General features: G+C 35.9%; 1 protein-coding gene across 12 annotated transcripts in view; it reads right to left on the minus strand.

Annotated features, from left to right (window-relative positions):
• Positions 1–21,024, minus strand: part of CB4H12orf50 (chromosome B4 C12orf50 homolog) — a 42,777-nt gene that overhangs the window by 19,428 nt on the left and 2,325 nt on the right. For 5 of the 12 annotated variants that reach the window (XM_045062142.1, XM_019835318.3, XM_045062140.1 and 2 more), the window contains 3 exons: positions 20,351–20,459; positions 17,495–17,614; positions 17,034–17,154 (listed from right to left, as the gene is read on the minus strand). In XM_045062142.1, coding sequence (XP_044918077.1) covers positions 17,034–17,154; positions 17,495–17,506 — 133 coding nt within the window. In that variant the 5' untranslated portion in view covers positions 17,507–17,614; positions 20,351–20,459. Of the gene's footprint in view, positions 1–17,033; positions 17,155–17,494; positions 17,615–19,619; positions 19,842–19,876; positions 20,011–20,295; positions 20,315–20,350; positions 20,575–21,024 lie in introns of those variants that run through there. The other 7 variants (XM_045062141.1, XM_023257288.2, XM_003989095.5 and 4 more) reach the window with 7 other exon arrangements.

The raw sequence follows: 21,024 nt of genomic DNA on the forward strand, positions 1-21,024 counted from the left end.
ATCACCTGTGTATACATCACAGATTTATATTATTTAATTTCAGCTAAAACTAATAAGGTTATTCCTATATAGCTCTATTCCTTTTCCCCCTTCCCAATTTGTGCTATTGTTGTTATATTACCTCTATATGTGTTACAAACCCAAAAATACATTGTTATAATCATTTGCTTAAATTTGTATCTTTTAAAAGGTTTATTATTTATTATTTATTTTTGAGGAAGACAGAGAGTGCAATCAGGAGAGGGACAGAGGGAGAGGGAGAATCCCAGGCTAACAGCACAGAGCCTGATGTCGGGCTTGAACTCATGAAACTGGTGAGATCATGACCTGAGCCAAAATCAAGAATCAGATGCTCAACTGACTGAGCTACCCAGGGACCCCTAAATTGGTATCTTTTAAAGGAGCTTCAAGGAAAAGGAAGAGAAAATATATATCTATAGGGTTTGTCATATTAACTTTTTTATTTCTCATTTCTTTTTTATATAATTTTTTTAATGTTTATTTTTTTGAGGGAGAGTGTGTGCAAGCAGGGGAGGGTCAGAGAGAGGGGGAGAAATACAGAATCCCAAACAGGCTCCATGCTGTCAGCACGCAGCCTGATGCAGGGCTCAAACTCATGAATCATGAGCTTAAGAGTTGAACATTTAACCAATTCAGCCACCCAGGTTCCCTTATTTATAATTTCTGATTCTCTTCATTTATTTCTATGTATTTGAGTTACCACCTGGTATCATTTCCATACTATTAAATAGATTTTCTCCCACCTGCCTCCGTTATGCTCTTATTGACAAATATATTACATTTCTAAATGTTATGGGCTCAAAAATACAATTATATACATATGCATATATATTTTTCTTTTTTTAGTACTTTGTGTCCTTCTACTGCCTTATGGACTACAGTGTGTCTGAATCTTACTGAGGTTATTTTATATGTGACAAATTATGTTTACTTTGTTGTTTTCAAAAATTTGTTTTTGTTTTTGACATTTAACATTTTAACTGCAGTGTGTCTGGATGCAGATATCCTTGGGCTTATTCTACTTAGAATTTGTTGAGCTTCTTGAATATGTAGATTAATATTTCTCATTAAATTTGAGGAGTTTTCAACCATTATTTCTGTTTTTTCTCTCTTTTTCAGACTGTATAATCTCTTTAAGTTTCCTGATTGTTCTGTCAGCTAAAATATGTTGAGCCCTTCTAATATATTTTTTTCATTTCAATTGTTATACTATGCAACTCTAGAATTTCAATTTCATTTCTATTCATAGTTTGCATCTATTTATTGATATTCTCTATTGAGACATAATCATTATACCTACCTTAATATCTTTAAGCACAATATCTATTTTCTGTAGAATTTTGAAAATATTATAACTGCTTAAATTATATCTACTAACTCTAACATCTTCGCCCTCTCAAGGCATTTTGTTGCCTACATTTTTTTCCTATGTGTGAGTTACACTTTCCTGCATCTTTCCATGTCTTACACATTTTTTATAGTTTTCTTAAAACTGGACAGTTTGGACAATATATTGTAGCAACTCTGGATCTTGATTTCTCAACCCTAGCCCAAGGGTTTGTTGTTGTTTGATTTTTAATATTTTAGTGATTTGGTCAAACTATTTTAGCAAAACCTATTTTCTCCCACTCTATATAGCCCCTGATGTCACTCCTCAGAGGATGCAGCCTTGACATATCCACAGTGATCCGGGAATGACAATGGTTTTATCAGGACTCTCTTTGTCTCTTTCCTTGGTTTCTCTGTTAAGCTATCTACCTCTGTTGGTATCTCTGACAGCTGTCAGACTCCATTCCTTGCTGGTTGATTGCTCTATTATTTTCACTAGTGCACTCAGGCATAATCTGCTTCACCATTCGATTCACTTAAGTTCTGATCCCTTTGCAGAGGTAGTCTTTGAGTCCAGTCTTTCAAGTTTGTTCCAATCCCAGGAGAGCTCTTCTTGACTCTTTCCTTGTTTGTCTTTGGTCAAATCTGGTTTACAGTTTAGCTTGTTGCTCTCATAGAGCTACCAGTCTCTTCATCATTTCTTACCCCCAAACTCGCCATTGTTTTCCAGAGTGTCATAATTATAAACTTTCCCATGCTCTGTTCTGTTCCAGATAAATTCAGATCTCTTTTGGAGAGCCTCAGAGCTCTCTGCTCTTACAGCCTACCTCTCCTGCCTAAGCAAAACCTTAGTGCCACTATTGGGAACAGGGACAGGCACTCACTTCTCTTGGAATGACACCCCTGCTTTATAAGCAGGCACTAGGTAGGGGGATAGCCTCTGATATTTTTGGTTTGTCCCTTCTTGCAATTGGGTAATTTGGGGCTTATTATTCTAAGCCTGCTACCTCTGTAATAGAACTGCCCCATGAGTGGGGCTGGATAGAAGACCCAGAACTCTCAGCCTGAAAAATAGAGCTCTTTCAACATGAAGCTGTGAGTGAGGGAGTATGAGAAATGGTAGCAGCCTGCTCCTCCTAGGAAGATACCATAGTCCTCAGCAGGGAGCTGGAGGCAGAGTACCCCCTGTGTTCTTGGTTGAACCACCTGGTGTAGAACTTCTGCCACAGTGAACTGAGGAATGGAAAGAGGAGTGGGTGGTGATTTGAATACCAGACTTGTTGTTCTTACTGATATTTAACAGATTTCTTGAATAAATAAACTCGCCATATGTCCTTAGGACAATTTCCAGACACATTACTTTTTGTTTAATATAATTTTCATCAACTATTGTTGCCTTACTAAGGAGTAGATCCATGGAACCCTTTACGATGCATTTTTGAAAGTTACCTTAGAATCACAATTTTTTTTTAATTCAGGTGTAATTATTTACAGGGTTGCCAAATTACTCATGATATCTTAGATAAAACCAATGGGTAAAAAATATTTTGAAATGACTTTCTTCTAACTGAGTGTTGTTCCATGAGGTAGTTAAGACCCATTTTATCAAATAATATTATGAATTGTTCTTATTAAAATCAGTCCTCACTTTATTTCAGCTTATAAAATATTAACTATCTCCTAACTCTCTTGGTAGAATTAGAATAACATGCTAGTGCTGGATATTGGCTTTTAGCTATATGCCTTTTTATTTCATAAACAGATGAGAATAATTTTGATCATTATCTCATTAATAGATAATTTTCCAATAAAAGTCTATTTTTATGTGCAATAATTTATCAAAGTGTGCAATGTAATTATGCTGTTTACAAATTATGTATTAATAATAATTGTAATAATAACAACCCTAAAGAAATTTATTTTAAAAATGTGTTAATGATTATGAGGATCCATAGTGTAGAGACTTGCTGTCATAGAAAATAAAACAAAAATTTAGATTTCAATTTATATATGCATTTTTATTATACTTAAATTTCATAGGTGCTCAATAAAACTCAAGCATAAAAATATTAGATTAGGATAAAAATGTGAAGGAAGAAAATGAAAATAATAGTTTTAGGAGAAGGAAAGATTTTTTTAAATTTTTGAAGAAATTTTTGAAGTATTTATCACCTTTTGAAAACTGTCAAATATAATACATATCCAGAACAGTGCACAAATCATAAAATGTGTAATGTAATAAACATCACAAAGCCAATGCTTAAGTCAAGAAATAACAGCCCCCTCTGTGTCCTCTCCAGTTCATATCACTTTCCTTCTCCATTACCCACACTAGGTATGTTCATCGTGATTTATAATAATCACTTTGTGATTTTTCTTATAGTTTCATTACTAAGTATGTATTTCTAAAAATAAAGTTTAATTTTATAAATGTTCCATTTTATCAATGGAATTCAAGAGTATGCACTCTTTTTTCTGTCTTCCACCACTCAACATTATAACTGTGAGATGTATCCTTGCTTGCATATTTCTTTTATTAATTTTCATTACTGTATGGTATCCATTGAATGAATGCACCACAATCTCTTTATATATCCCACTATTATTGAACATTTATGTTATTTCTAGCCTTCAGGCATTACAAAAAAATACTGCTGTGAACATTCTTTTACATATATCTGGATGCACATGGGAATTAATATTTTTAGGATATATGCTCCAAAAGTGGAGTTACTTGGACTAAGTTATGTATAACTTTTCCTCGAGATCATTCTAGACTGTTTCCAAAGTGCTTGTTTCAGTTTATACTAACTACAGTCCCCAAGAATTGCCAGTGCTCTTTGTTTTACCAACAGTTGGTAGATTTAAAATTTTTTGCCAATACAATGAGTGTAACTTGATATCTCAAAGTGATTTCCTTTTTCATTTCCTTGATTACTAATAAATTGATCACATTTTCATTTGTTGGTTGACATTTGGATTTCCTATTTTTTTTCAAAATCTTGTTTATGCTTTCTGCTAATTCTTCTACCACAGTGGTTCTAGGCTGGGGATGATTTTATTCCTTCCCCTAGGGAACATTTGGCAATGGCTGAGTGTACTTTTTGTTGGCATCTCATGGGTATGAGCCAAAAATGCTGCTAATCCCATAATGCATAGCATAGTCCCTACCCCCACGCCCCCAACCTCACCTCACCCCCACCACACCAAAGAACCATCTAGGCCAGAATGTCAATAATGCCTACAGAGAAACCTGTTCCATCAGGTTCTCTGTCTTGATTTTTCTTCAAACAATTGACTTAAAGTCTTTTATTGAAGTCATGTAACAACATATGCTGCACATATTTTCTCCCATTCTATGGCTTATCGTTTCATTCTTTTATGGTGTTTTTGGTGAATACAGATTTTAATTTTAATGCATCCAAATTTATTCATCATTTCTTTAATAGCTAATACTTTCTGTGTGTTTATTACCTTCTGAAACCTTTAAAGATTGGCCTTTTACATTTTGGTCTATAATTTACCTAGAATTAATTTTTATGTATGGTGTCAGAGTAGTCCACCCTTAACTCATTAACTGAAAAGATCATCCTTTACCCATTGATCAGCCATGCCACCTGTTACAAATCAAGTATCCATCTCTGCAGGGATCTCCAGCTTCTTATTCTATCCCATTTGTCAGTTTTGTTAGCCCTTGGCTAATACAACACTATTCTAATCTGTATCACTTTATAGGCCTTGAAATATGGTTGAACAAGTGCTATCATTTTGTTGTTCTTCAAGCAGTCTTCACTGTTCTTGGTCTCTTTGCAGTTCTACATAAATTTTAGAACTCGTTTGAATTTTGATTGAGATTATTGTTCTTATATTTTTAAAGTATATGATGAGTATCAAATCATATGGCAATTCAAATGTCATCTGATGTATTTACAAGAGTATATCGATTTTCATTTTTAAATGTTAGTATTGATAAAATGTTGGAACTTTTGCAACTATTTAAATTTATGATGAGTTTAATCAAAAATGTTTTAAGGAATAGTTCATCAAAAATAAAGACCAATGTTCGTGATAACCTTGCCATTGAGTGTATTAAAATATACATCAGAAGGAGAAAGTTACAGTATAGGAAAAACAGCAATTTTGGTGACAAGAAACTACCCAGTTAAATTATGGAATAAAATAATTCAGGTGAATTAGTTGGTAATCAAGTAATGCAAAAACAAAAAAATTCCATTTAGACAGTTAAATTTTCCCTCTTTATAGTGGTTAAAACAATGGTGTACTAACAGTTTTGATACATATTAGTATATCTTTGTTGTTTTACAGTAACTTTCCCATGGGATTTGCATTTTAAAGAAGTACTGTAATGTACTTGCCATGGATTTACACAAATAGATCATTTTCATCACCTTGATTTTTCTACCTATAGCATGGTTTCATACCACTAAAATCAATTTTGGTGTGATCAGATCGATTTCATCTAACTCTTTGGAAAAAGACATACTTTTTTTATATCATGTAGTAACATCACTGTTTTTGTAGTCACTCCTTCCCTCATTTTAGGCAAAAGACATTAGTTTTCCTTCAGGGAATCACCTTTTCCCCATCTTCAATTCCTTTAATTTGAGTGACAATGACATCCTAGACCCAAGGATTAGCTATTCCCTTGGCCTGAACAATTACCAGGGATGAATATGTTTCCCACATCATTAGATGAGGCTCAATGTTAAGGCTTTAACTTGAAAAAGATTTCTTCCTTCAGAGTTTACTTTGGAATGACAATGGTAATGATGACAATAACGAGTGTTTACTCATTGCCAGAGATTCCTCTGAACTATTAGGTATTAATTCATTAAATATCTAAACCAACCCCATGATATAGGTATTATTACTATCTCTACTATACAGATGAAGAAACTAGGCCACAGAGATATTAAGCTGCCCAAGGTTATGGTGGGAAGTATGTGGCAAAATGAGATTTTAATCCAGTCTGACTCAGGGTTCTCCATCTTTGGGCTTCTGGGGGCAACTCTAGTATGCGGAGAATGGCAACAAGCCCAGAGCCAAGGGTTGGCAAAGGAAGCCCTAGATACATCTGGGTCTAAGTTCAGCTCTGTCCTTAATCTCTTCAGGTACATGAGCCAATAATTTCCAGTTTTCCCTCAAATCTGATGAAGGTGGGTTTGTCTTTTTAAAATCAGTGGTGTACTGGAGTAGACTCAGATCAGCAAATGAGAACTGATTGTTATTTTGCAAGCTGATAGCTGTTACATTGGTAACTTGAAATCATCGATGGTAAGAATATTTGCTCTATGGAAATAAGCAAATTCTGCCTTTTGTTTTGCTTTTGTTTTTATTTTTGGCAGAGTGGGGACAGGGAGGAGAATAAGTTTTTAAACATTTAACAGGACATCAGTGGTTTTCAACCAACAGAATCTCGTTTAGTATATATGATAGACCACTGTGTCATGGCCAGACATTTCAAAAATGAACAACTACTTTCTGTACTTAATCTATTTTCAAAACAAATTCAATTCCTTTCACTCAGATGTCATGCATGCTGTCATCATAATGCAATATTCCCTGCTATAAATTCCTTCCATAACTAGAACACAAATACAAAGGCAAAACAGGTAGATTATAAGAATCTTTTGCTTGAATAATTCAGTTATTTTTAGACAAATAAGTTGTTTTTATTCATATTCCTTGGGAATTGGGTACTATCTTTCCCTTTGCTTGAAAGAGTAAAAAAGATGATTATTTTTTTGTATAACTCCCAGAGTAGAGGCTTTTCAATTTTTTTTCTTTACTTTTCATAATTCTTTAGGAAAAACCTCATGGAATGATTTGATTAGGGCATTAGAAACATCTGTATAGTTTTTAAAATATATTGATTCATCTTCTTTGCAGTATTCTTGCCAAAAATGTTTAATCTAAATCTAAGTAGGATAAAACAAACAAACAAATTCCCATTTAAAATATATTCTGGGGGTGTCTGGGTGTCCCAGTCAGTTAAACATCCAACTTCAGCTCAGGTCATGATCACATGGTTGGTTCATGAGTTCAAGCCCCACATGGGACTCTCTGCTCTCAGCACAGAGTCTGCTTTGGATCCTCTGTCTCCCTCTCTCTCTGCCCCTCCTTTACTCGCACTCTCTCTCTCTGTCTCTCAAAAATAAATAAACATTTAAAATTTTTTTAACAAAAATAAATAAATAAATAAATAAATAAATAAATAAATAAATGGATATTCTGCAAAGCAACCAGCCTGAACTCTTTAAAATGTCAAATGAAAGAAAAAACATCATGTAGATATTAAAAAGACATGACAACTAATTGCAATAAATGGTGCCTAATTGGATCCTGGATTGAAAAAAACAAAAACAACTATAAGGCTACACTATTCAACACATTGTCCTGGGAACCTGACAGCTTGTTAGAAATGCTGACCCAGGTCCCAGCCTAGACACACTGAATCAAACTGCAGTTTCATTAGATCTCCAAGTAATTGAATGGTTCTTAAAAAGGGGGATAAATAAGTATAGGTACATTATATGCATATAGGTAAATATTATACTTACATATATGTAAGTACAATAGAGGGAAAAGAGTAATTTGACAAAATGCTTATTTGTGTATCTGTTGAAGAGTACATGGATGGCTGTTCATTGAACTATTTTTGCAGCTTCTCTGTTGAAAATGTTTGAAGTGAAATGTTGGAGGAAAACATACAGTGAAGGCTGGACTCAACACTTACCAGTTTAATTGGTGGTCTAGGTGGTGACTAGGAAATTTTTTGTTGTCATTGTTGGTTATTATTTTTTTAAGCTCCTCCAGTAATTCTAATTTTTTTAAGTGTTTTATTTATTTTTGAGAGAGAGGGAGACACAGAGTGTGAGTGGCGGAGGAGCAGAGAAAGAGGGAGACACAGAATCTGAAGCAGACTCCAGGCTCTGAGCTGTCAGCACAGAGCCCAATGCAGGGTTTGAACCCAGGAACTGTGAGATCATGACCTGAGCTGAAGTCGGACACTTAACCAACTGAGCCACCAGGCACCCCTAAACTCCCCCAGTAATTCTAATTGGGGGCTAGAGTTGAGGACCTCTGGATTAGGTGAACACCAGATGGGGTACCTTCACTTCTGGGCTTCAGATGATTAAAGGGAAGAAATTTCACTGATGTGTTGCCACAAATAAATGGAAAAAATAAACTTAGAGAAAGAGGAAACCTTATTTAATGGAAATATACATAACTCAGAAATGCTAGATGTAGTTCACTGTTTACTGTAAATATAAAGAAAAAAAGGGAGTTTTCTATTAAAGTAAAGGATCTTAATAGCTTTAAAAGGAACGCTACGGGGTAGGGAAGTGTAGGGTAGAATTAGCCTCTCAAAAGGATGAAGCCGGGTTAGGAAGTCTCGTGGGTGAGTCCACTCAAATGACCAAAAGAACTGGAGCATTCTTGAAATGCCATCTCTGGTTTTCTTGTTGTTGTTTTGTTTTTGTAAGACAGTCTTAGAGTCTAACAGAACCAGGTATCCTGCCTAAGATGTTTAGCTTTCCTAGGCCTCCGTTTCCTCATCTATAATGGGGATGTTGATAGTATCTATTGCTGGGTTACTACTAACTATTGTAGGTTTTTGTGAAGAGGCATGCAAAGTGCCCAACATAGTGTTGCCACAAGAAAATACTTAATTTTAGAAATTATGTGAAAGCACTGAATATGAGATTTTTCTTGTTTCTTGTCATCTGACTTCATTTTTTTTAATCATAATTAAAGTTTCAGTTTACATAATCCTAAAGAACAAATCGGTGGAGGTCTCAAATGCAAAGGTAACTAACAAATGTTAGGCCTAGACAACTCCTATTTGAGTACATGTCTTTATTTTGTTGCACTTTTACAAGCACTTTGGACCAAAGATGAGAACAGAAACAGTGTCCAGTCAGGATGAAGAGTCCCCCATCCAACCACAAATTGTTCCAGGCATCACCACTGTGTGGGTTAGGGCATTTACGCTACCCATCCCCCTCTTCCCAAAAGAGGAAAGAATGGAGTTGAACACGTTTCTTTTCTTCTTATAACCATTAACAACTGTTCCTCCCCCCAACCCACACACAAAATTAGTCTGTTTTGCCAACTCAAATATTCAAGTCAAAGTGTTTATTAAACTATTTAAGAACCATATAAATTACAATGGTTTGCCAATGCTTAGAATAAAAAGGTCATGTACACATATAGAATAGGCTAGACTTTCTAATGTTTTTTTTTTACATTTATTCATTTTTGAGAGACAGAGAGAGACAGAGCACAAGTGGGGGAGAGACAGAGAGAGAGGGAGACACAGAATCCGAAGCAGGCTCCAGGCTCTGAACTGTCAGCACAGAGCCTGACTCTGGGCTTGAACTCACAAGTTGCGAGATCATGATCCAAACCAAAGTCAGACGCTTAACCGACTGAGCCACCAGATGCCCCTAAGCTAGACTTTCTAAAGTGAGCTGATCTAAAGTTCATTTCAACTGGTCAGGTAGTCAGCTGTCCAAGGCACCTCTAAGACACTGACTTAGAAAAAATAAGAATCAAATTATTCTATTCAATTATCTGTCGTAGAATAATGTGGCAATTAGCCAAGGAGGTGAGCAGGTGCTTCATTGTTTGAGCCACTGTGTTTTGAGCAAATTATCCCTTAACTAAACTTAGAGAATTTCTTAAGGGGAAGGGTTTGTCTGAATACGCTCACCTCTGATGTATACCATGGAAGAAAGAGCACATACATACCATGCTTGCAAAGAAAATATAATATGTACTCAGAAATGCCTAGAAAATTCTTATAATTATAGCAAATATCAACTGAATTATGTTTTCTTAGCATTATGATTTAGTTTATTAGCTATTTGCTTTTAAATTTGAGGATGGTAACCAGAGGGATTAGACCTCTTTTTTAAATGTCTGGTTTAGCAACATTTAAATGAAGTCTCTTTCAAAAGAGTCCAAAACCTTTTTTAATTTGCTAGCAGGCTAAATTTTAAATTGCAAAAAGACTAACTGGCAGTTTTATATTCTCAGACAAAATATATAGAAATTTTGATAATTGCACTTAGTGCTTAAAGGTATACAACGGCAAATCACATATTGAAAAATTGCTTTTGGCAAGCAGCTCATTCTGGAAGAGCACAGCTGGTGACTTAGATAGCATGGCTGTGGCTCCAACCCATGATGGGTCTCAATTTCTCAAGGAGAAGCCCTAGAAAGTTTTACAGGTTGCACATTTAAATATCTAAATTTGGGGGCACCAGGGTGGCTCAGTCGGTTAAGTTCCCAACTCTTGATTTTGGCTCAGGTCATGACCGCACAGTTCCTGAGATCAAGTGCTGTGTGTGCTGGGCAAGGAGACTGCTTAAGATTCTTTCTCTCCCTCCTCTCCCTCTGCCCCTCCCCTGCTTGCGCTAGCTTTCTCTCTCTCTCTCTCTCTCGCTCCTAAAAATAAATATCTAAATTTTCCCTTATTTTAATCTAAGAGACAACATTATACATAAACTCCACAGTGCTATATGTGAGCCGATACTTACATTTTACTATAAAAAGTTGTCATAATCCCACCCTGAATTTATTAATCATATGCCCTTACTGAAACATAAAAAGGTGGATTGTAATAAAGGTATAACCTTGTAAATTTTGTGTAAGGTGAGAAAATTTATGGTCCTAGTTTGGGTTAATGTGAACCTTGGTAGATCAGTGTTCCTGGAAATACTGTAGGAAAGATTAGGTTTACAGAAAATCAAATTATTCTTATTGAGGAATTGAAATATTTTTTAACTGAACAGATGATATGGTAGTTCAACACATAACTCAAACAAGTATGTTAATTCCTTAAGTTTGTTAATTCAGTTCTGGAAATTAAATCTTCTTTCCTATAGAACAGAAATGTGTCTGGGCAGAAGGAAAATAGTTGCCTGCTTAACACAAATCCATACTGCTCAGGACATCCTAGGGTGGAATTGGCAACTGTGTGAAGGGTAATATTATGTTCCTTCTTTAAGTGCTTGGGATTCATCCGTGAACAAAATAAAGATTCCTGCTGTTATGGAGCTTTCACTCTATAGGGCAGAGTCAGACAAGAAACAATAGATGTAGTAAACAAGGAACTTCTGTATCTGAAACGTGTGTGTGTGTGTGTGTGTGTGTGTGTGTGTGTATCTCAAAAAGAATGGAGAGCAAGGCCAGGAATATTGGAAATGTGTAGGGAGGAAGTGATAAGGCTGACTACATTCCAAGAAGAGTGTTTAGATTAGACCTCATTAATAGGTCATTTTTGTGGAAAGCCTTGAAGAGGTAAAGGAATTAGCCATAGGGGCGCCTGGGTGGCGCAGTCGGTTAAGCCTCCGACTTCAGCCAGGTCGCGATCTCGCGGTCCGTGAGTTCGAGCCCCGCGTCGGGCTCTGGGCTGATGGCTCAGAGCCTGGAGCCTGTTTCCGATTCTGTGTCTCCCTCTCTCTCTGCCCCTCCCCCGTTCATGCTCTGTCTCTCTCTGTCCCAAAAATAAATAAAACGTTGAAAAAAAAAAAAAAGAATTAGCCATAAAGATATTAACAGAAAAGCATTTCATGCAAAGCCCCTAAAGCAGGGAAAAGCAAGGGAACTAGTGTGGTTGGAGAGAGTGAGCAAGTAAAAGAGTTATGTAAGATAAATTCAGAGTCAACAGGGCATCAAATCAAGTAGGGTCATGTAAGCCTCTGTTAAGGACTCTGCTTTTACTCTGAATTAAATGAAAAGCCACTGGAAGTATGACATCTGAGCGTATCACTCTGGCAACTGTGCTTAGAACAGACATAGAAGGACAAGAGTTGAAGAGTTAAGAGGCTGTTGCGATAATTCAGGCATCAGATGATGGTAGTGGCATGGCCCAGGGTGGGAGTAGCAGGAATGATGAGAAAAGGCAGACTCTGGATATATTAAGAAAGTAAACAGGATTTTTGTATGGATTGGATGTGAGATATGAGATTACCAAGGGAGTAGACAGAAAAGAGAACTAAGGACTATCTCCTAGAACATTCCACACGTAAGAAGTTGAGGAAAAATCAACAAGGGAGAGTGAAAATAGAGCACTAGGTACACAAGCGTTAGAAAAAAAATTCTTTTAAGTATAGCATCGCATCAAATATTGCTAATGGTTCAAGTTATGTAAAGACTGAGAATTGACCACTGGATTTAACAATTTGTGTAACACTGGTGAAAGGGGCTGAAAAGCCTTTTTTTACACAGGACTAAGAGACAATGGGAGAGGAGGATCTGATAAAAGCAGGAATAGATAACCGTTTTGAGGAGAACTGCTACAAAGGGAAAGAAAAATATGGGGTTGTAGCTTGTGAGAGAATGAATCAAGAGAATGGAGTATTTTTTCTAATAATTAGAGAAATAAATATATACTTGTATGCTGATAGGAATGATCCAATAAAAATGAAAAAAAATGATATAGAAGACAGAGGAAAGACTTGTTGCATCAGTGTTCTTGAGTAGACCAGAGTGGATAAGATGTAGTTAATAAATGGAAAGATAGCCTTTGACTAGGCGCTCATCTTTGGTAAGAGTAGGGAAAAGGCAAGTACACATTCTAATAGATGAGTATAGTGATGGAAATCTGTGGAGGCTATCCTCATTACTTAAAGTTTCTCAGTTCAGTCAGATGTAAGGTCATCACCTAAGGTGGGTGGGGGGACAGGAAGTTTAAGGAAGGAGGAAGGTATGAAACGAAGGTCTAGGAGAATATAGAAGAACTGGGGAAGTATTGTGTAGTATGATTGGCAGTCAGCATTAAGGTCTCATTTGAGGTCTGTGGTCATGAATTTAATTCAATAAGCACACCTACATATTTTACCAAAGCTATGTTCAGCTGTGATAGATTCAGGAACTGAGTAGGTGGCAAGTTGTGTTTATGGTTGCTAAGCAATACAGTGAAGGCAGAAAGTAGCCAGAGAGTAGAAGTTGTATGCAAGGGACAGATTACTAGATTGAGGTTCAAGAAGATATCCGGGGGGGGGGGGGGGCGCCTGGGTGGCGCAGTCGGTTAAGCGTCCGACTTCAGCCAGGTCACGATCTCACGGTCCGTGAGTTCGAGCCCCGCGTCAGGCTCTGGGCTGATGGCTCAGAGCCTGGAGCCTGTTTCTGATTCTGTGTCTCCCTCTCTCTCTGCCCCTCCCCCGTTCATGCTCTGTCTCTCTCTGTCCCAAAAATAAATAAAAACGTTGAAAAAAAAATTAAAAAAAAAAAAAAAAGAAGATATCTGGGGGGTAAAGGATTGTGAAAAGATGGTACAAACAATGAATTGAAGGTCCTAGTGGACTTGAAGCATTGTTTACCTCAAGATTCTGGAAGGACTGAAAGAGAAAACAAGTCATAGGGTGAAATGCATGTAATCGAGATCATGGGGTCTGTGGTGGTAATTAGCATTTGGTTATGACTAAGAGAGAGTGACTGAGATGGGGAAGAAAAGATCAGTGGAGGAATTGAGTTCAAGGAACTGAGAGGCTAGGGTGATGTGCATATCATATTTTTATATATTGAAATCACCAAGAATTGACACAGGAGTACAATGTGAGGACAATGAGCCAGGAGTTCAGACTTCTGAAAAACAAGGAGAGACCTGGATGGATGTAAACAGAGGCAAAAACAACAACAACAACAACAACAACAACAACAACAACAACAACAAAAACCAGCAACACTGTTGGCTGTTAATAATCTGTTGGCATGAAATACAAGCTGGATGGCTTTAGGGAGAAGGGACAGAGAGCAGTTTGAAGTTGGCAGTAAGGACCAAGGAAACCTTCTACCTCACCTCCAGGTCAAATGCTACTTCAGAGCTGGGAGAAAAAAAACAGCCACCATTTGGCAAAGTGGTGCAGGAGAAATAGGGTCTGGAGAAGAAAATTATGCTTACGTTAGATATGAAGATGAAGGGAAAGTTCAGAGAGGAAATTGAGGAAGAATCCTGCTGATAATGGAAAGTTGGGGAGGCATGGATGCAAGGGACCAAATAAGGATAGACATGAGTCAATTGAGAGATGGGCTTTCTGGTATTCACTGATATTAAATAATAGAAAACATATATATTGGTCTCTATCCCCAGTTCCTGGAACAGAGCTCCTAAAATCCTTGTAATTTCATAAATAACAACAGTATGGGGGGAGCATCTTTTGTTCTAATATTTGGCTTTTGACACTGCTTCCTGACATAGAACTCAAATCTCAGAAATTTCCTGGGTGATAGGAGAGTCCTTTGCTCTAAAGAGATGACTCTGGGTGGGCTCCTAATACCTTCAGGAAGGGGAGTTGTCACCAGAAAGATCAAGCCATAATTAGAGGCTTAGAACTTTCAGCCCTCTCCTCCCCATCCTCTAGGAAGGGGAGAGGGGCTGGAAAGTGAGTTAATAATCATGTCTGCACAATAAAAGCCTCCACAAAAATTCCAAAAATATGGGATTAGAAGAGCTTCCAAATTGGTGAACACATCTGCATATGGACAGCACACCCCAATTCCACAATAGAAGTTCCTGTGCTCTGGATCCTTCCAGACCTCACTCTAGGTACTTCTTCATCTGACTGTTCATCTGTATCCTTTATGATTTCCTATAGTATAAAATAAACTAGTCAACACAAGTAATTAGCTCCCTGAGTTCTGTGAACTATTCTAGCAGATGATGGAAGCTGAGGAGGGAGATCATGGAAACCTCCAATTTGTAGCCCAGTTAGGAGTTTGAGTAGCCTGGGGATCTACTACTTTTGATTGACATCCGAAGTAGTGTTTTGGGTGGGGGAGTCTTTTGGGAGCCCTCAACCCATGGGCTCTGTGTTAACTCCTAGTAGTGTTAGAACTGAATTGTAGGACACCAGATGGTGGTGTAGAGTGTTGCTTGGAAAAAAATCATTGATGTGGGAAAAATCCACAACATCTAAAGTGTTGTATGGTAGTGGTATGAGAGCAAATAATAAACACACAGGAGTGTTTTATTGTTCAAAAATAAAATCAGATAAATGGAAATAAAGGGCAGAATGAAATTGGTCCTGGTGAATTCAAAACAGATAAGGGTTGTGTGTTGAGGGTGTGTGGGAGGGTGTTATGGGTGTATGGGGCTCCCTCTTGTGCCTATAGAGGAAGGAGGTATGAGAAAGCAGGGTATTAGCAGCCTATGAAACTCACTTATCCCTCTTACAATGAAGGTATAATGCCTAGGCTTTGGTCCCAGTGCATGGATCTGGTCTTGATTCTATTGAGAGAGAGGAAAGCTTACTCTAAGAGTCAGACTCAGTCTTGATACCTGTTGAAGAAATTAAGACTTCCAGAAAAGCCAGAAGTTACCTTTAGCCACCAGATTCTATGTCTAAAAATTAGAGTAAAAAACATGTAACCCCTACAGAACTTAGCTCAGGGCAGTTCTAACAATGAGGAGACCAATAATTGTCAGTTGTACCCTTCTTTTGTACAGAGACGCAGTCTGTTTTCCTCTAGTCCTGAAAGAACTGGTTTGAAAAATAGTAATTTTATCATAGACCACTAAGAAGCAGAGTATTAACTATGTAGAAGGAATTTAGTACAACATTCCTGGTGAAATAAAATCATACTCTGTGTAAACCAATGAAGCGAAGTTGATCACTTAATAGGTACAGTAACTTTCACTACAGTAGGTACCCAGTAGTTTCCAGTCATTTGTCCATCCCCCATCCATCTATCTATACATCCAATTTTACTGAATATCTGTGCTCCAGACACTGCAGAGAGCACTGGTGAGGAAACTAGTTATGATCTCCATCCTTATGATGTTTGCAGTCTAGTGAGGAAGAGAATTGTTGATCAAGGTATTGTATATATGATGAATGACATGAGGTCAGAGTTTTCCAAAAGAAGGTAGAGGACCTAATTTTTACCATTTGCCAAGGATTATCTGAAGCCAAATTTTCAAATCCTAAAGGACTGATAACCTATAAGGTCATTTCTAAAATGATTCCATTGGCCATAGCAGGAGACTTGTGTAGAGCTATAGCACTAGGGAAACCTGACTATCCCAACTCCTTAAGCAAGCTTCTTGCCACTAACTGTTTTGGGGTATCATGTCCTCTGTATCCCCTTCCCAGAGCTTATGTTGACATTCACCACAAAGCAGTCTCAGTATCATCTATGTAGATTGAATTGTGCCACAGCTTTTGCAGCAATGGGATTGAGTTTTCTCCACAACTGAAGCTTAAGAAGAACCACATGTACAGCTGTTCTTTTAGAAGCTGAAGTGTGCAGCCCAGAGCATGCCCCCTTATAAGATAGGTTTCTGCACATTCACAGGGAGCAACAGTGAGGCATGATAGCCAAGCTTGGCTCCAGTTGAAAGATGCTTTGCTGAGACAAAATTTCCTTCTGCCTAGTGAGGTCAGTAGTCATTTCACTTTCAGGTGAATCCAGTCCACTTTAGCTGTGCACCGAGAAAGTTTAACTTGCTCTTTGTTCACTTCATCTTGGCAGTTACTTGATAGCTCATTCTAAGCCTTATCTCACGATTCTAGAATCATCCCAAATTATCCATTGGCTATTAAATCACATTCATTTTGCCATACTTAATTTAATCTGTCATTCTACACTGCTACTCCAAAACCAGATTATAATATGGTATATGTCCATGTTATTAAAAAAAATATACTCACTGCTACTTGGTGGCAAAAATAATCCATTGATATTTCGAGGTTTGCTGTGATAAAAGATACAACTGATCTTCACACAACCAAGAGGTTGAGTTTCCCAGAAGCATGAAATGCTGCAGTTTTGCTAGACAAAGGAGGTGGGGGAAATGTAATGGTCAGGTGCCATACTCAAAATAAATACAACGTGCTACATGTGACAAAACTATCACGATTACTGATTTAGGATCATGTGTGTTTTCTGGCTTTCAGTGTTTCTAAACTCTGCTATTTAAAAGATGCAATGCATATTCTAAAATATAGTCCTCCATTTTTATAAGAATTTAAATTGAGCAACATGCAAAGTGCCTAAAATTAAGTAGTGGAAGAAAGAATCATTTTTTCTCTATTGTGTTGTAAGAGTGTACATTTCAATATTATTGAAGGGAGATCCTTTTAATAAACATGATGATAGTGCGTAATTCTACCTGCATTTCCATGTGTCTAAATCTGCAAAGTGGATCTAAACATTTTCCCTCTCTCCATAATGAGCACACAGTGTCACTGCCAAGGGCCTCTTCACAGTGTCGGAATCGGCACTGGGAACCCTAAAAGAAACAAGTAAACAGTATAGCAAACTCAACATACTGGCGTTAGTGTTCAACAACAGTAGGTTGCTAATTAATTAAAGAAAATATGACTAGATCAAATTAGAATCACAAAAAAATACTACAAAACAAAGTCATAGGTCTAAATTTTAGCAAATGTGTTTAATTTTAGTGAGAGACTGATAATATAACGATTAAATAGTACAACATGCCACAAGTCACTGATAAATTGCTACTTTTTGTTATCTGTTAGTCCATATTATTCACTAAGAGTAGATATATGAGAGCAGTGATAGTTTTAATCACAATCAAATGACAGAACAATTTAATTTCTCTTTCTGGAAAAAGCCAGTTCTTTGTCTTGTTTTTAAGAAACACCAGTCATATTCTAATTGTGAAGATGATCTCCATTAATCAATCCCTTTATTAGATAATGTTTTCTTAGTCTATGGAGATACTGTTAAGTGTGTTTCTACAGGGGAAGTGAATGGAGCTTAAACTTCATATTATTGTGGAATTTTAGGGAATTACCACATTATGCTACAATAAATCTCTGTGCTTTATGCCCTTGGTCTACAGAGATAAACAATTGCGCCAATACATATATAAACATCTTTATATACCAACAAAAGCAAATGTGGATCATTTTAATGGGATGCTATTGCTTTTTTTTTTTTTTTTTTTTTTTTTTTTTTTTTTTTTTTAGTCTGCATCTTTCACACATAGGTCCACAGTTGGAAAAACTGCAGGGCCACTATCTTCTTGACAGAGAGGTATGTCACATACAACAAAAATATTCCATTGAATTCTCTTTTGGCACATGTTCCATGTTTTTTTCTTATCTTTTATTACCCTCTTACTCCTGTCTTCACTATTTCCCCTTTTTAAAAGTGGACTTGTGGATCTCGTAGTATAGGATAGTGGACAGGGGCTAGATAAACCAGTATTTGAACTCTTGGTTCTATTACTTGTCCATAGTTACAAAGTTAATTCATTACTCATTCTTTCTGTGCCTCAGTTTCCTTATCTGTATGAAAGGAATAAAATGCCCTCTTCACAGATTGTAAAAATTATGTGAGGAAGGTATTGTGGTTGCTATTATTATTGTTATTTAATAATTTAATTATTTAGTAAGAATTTACCACCCATAAATTACTGTGCTAAGTACTTGAGGATACAGCAGTAAAACAGACAAAACTCTGCACATATGGAATAGAAATTCTATTATTATTTATCATGTCTATGTTTAATTATAAGGGGACAGGCAATTGAAGTGGATTTAATTCTTATGGTCAAAGAGGTTGAACCCATTCAGTTTTCCTAGCAGAGATGAAACACTTTAAATCACATTCATTGTGTCTTTCATTTTGGCATGAACATGAAGCTCCAAGTTTCTACATTTATTTGGTTTCAGTGAGATCCATTAATTCTAATCTCTTAAATATTTTTCCCATTTAGCCTTAAAAACTTGAATTCATATTTAGCTAATTTGTTTATATTACTTCTTTTCCTTTTTCCACGTTATCATATATTTGCTGTTAAATGTCAACAGGGAAAAATTCAGTAATTGGGTTAATAAATTTCAAATAGGAAATCAATTAGATTTATTAAACTAAGTTTGATAGTAAGGTGAATTTAACTTTTTGAATTTATATGATTGGAATCACACTAACCATAACAATATGATGTATCATACAATGTTTCAATATGTTTCAGTATTAAAAATCTGATGTCTCAATGAGCCATTATATAGGCAAAACGAGACATGAAGACAAAAAATCCATAGGCATTTAACAATTGTAAACAAATAATAATTTTAATTTCCTTAGAGAAATTCAATATGTCAAAAATACATGATAAGCTTTTACTTCAGATTGAAAATATGTATAATATTTTGCAGGAAAATAATAAATTTTGACTCAGCAATACAAATTATTGCCTTATCTTCCTTCATTCTACTAAAAAGCTTAAGCATGTGAAGTACCATAAATTGTACAATATTTACCTTTATGCATGTTGAATTAAAAAAGAAATAGCAGTCATTCCCAACTTCTGCCATTTTCAACTCTCTTGCTGCTAATCCAATGTTTTTTAATATAAGAATTGCAGGAATGCAAATATGAGAACTATCAGTGTGTAAGGGGGGAAAATTTCTTTTCCACAGTCTTTCAGGCTATCAGTAGTATTCCTTTAAAACTGACCTCCTGTTGACAGTATATTACACAATAGATAATTCTTAAAGAAATTTAAATTAGAAGATACCTTCTCTAGCTTTGCAGAAATGTTGAACGTGGTTGCTAGTAAGCACACAAACTGAAACTTCCAGAATTTTCCTCATTGTTACCTAATCCATTGTTTGCTCATCATAACTGACCTCACGTGTAACTGCAGGCCAGCCTATCTTAGTGAATTCTGTATGGTCTTTCTTTCTCAATTCTAGTATATTAACCAAATAGGCTAGTAAAAATAAAATATTTATCTTTTAATGTTCTGATTGAATATGGGACTTAAACTAGTTCCTAATTTCATAGTCAAAAATATTAACTATTTCACAAGTAAATAGCTGTTTTCTAAATTCTCATTTCTATATATGGTTTAGAAAAAAACCACATTTTTAAAATATGTAAATATACTATCTATACTCCAAGATAATAAATAAAATTATTTAAATATATACTTACTGCTATCCAATGAATTGGGAAAAAATCATTCAGATTGTGTTATTTTAATAGGTACCTGGAAATAAGCTGGACTATTTATTCATCTTGTAGCTATATTCATTCATTTTTCATCCATCATAAAAGGAAGAATAACTTCTTCCTATAGCAGAAAGGTTCCAGAGTGTCTGTAAATTTTGAGAATTTGTTGAAGACAAGGTGAAGTACTCTGATTCCCAGAATGAGACATTTCAATCAGCAGTTAGAGGTCTTTCTTCATCTTAGTATTTTTTACTAAAAGAACTAAAACGTAGCAAAATTTAATAAAATTATTCATAGTAGGTGATGTAGAAGATGCCATAGAGATGACAGTTTAGTAGATCAAAATGTATTTTTAAAATGTAAGGTACTTTGAATTGGAAATTAATAATATAAAGATACATGGATTCCCATTTTCGTTAAGTAAAACAGACTAATTGGTATGAACTCTCTGAATCTAATACTTTAAGGTAAAATCAAGAAATAAAATAAAATTTAGAAAAGAGCTGTGTGCCTATAACTGTAAATAAGAGAAAAAGTAAAAATAAATGGGTAGTATTTAAGTGAAGAAGTAGAGAATAAAGACTTGGCTAAACCCTTGAAAATATTAGCAAAGATATATATTTAAAAAAACCTTAATATCTTGCTTTCTGTTTTGCTCTATTTTCTAACTCTAGAACAACAAAGTATTCATTTTAAGCACCTAAATTACTG

This window comes from Felis catus, chromosome B4, assembly GCF_018350175.1.
Source record: "Felis catus isolate Fca126 chromosome B4, F.catus_Fca126_mat1.0, whole genome shotgun sequence".
Taxonomy (NCBI): domain Eukaryota; kingdom Metazoa; phylum Chordata; class Mammalia; order Carnivora; family Felidae; genus Felis; species Felis catus.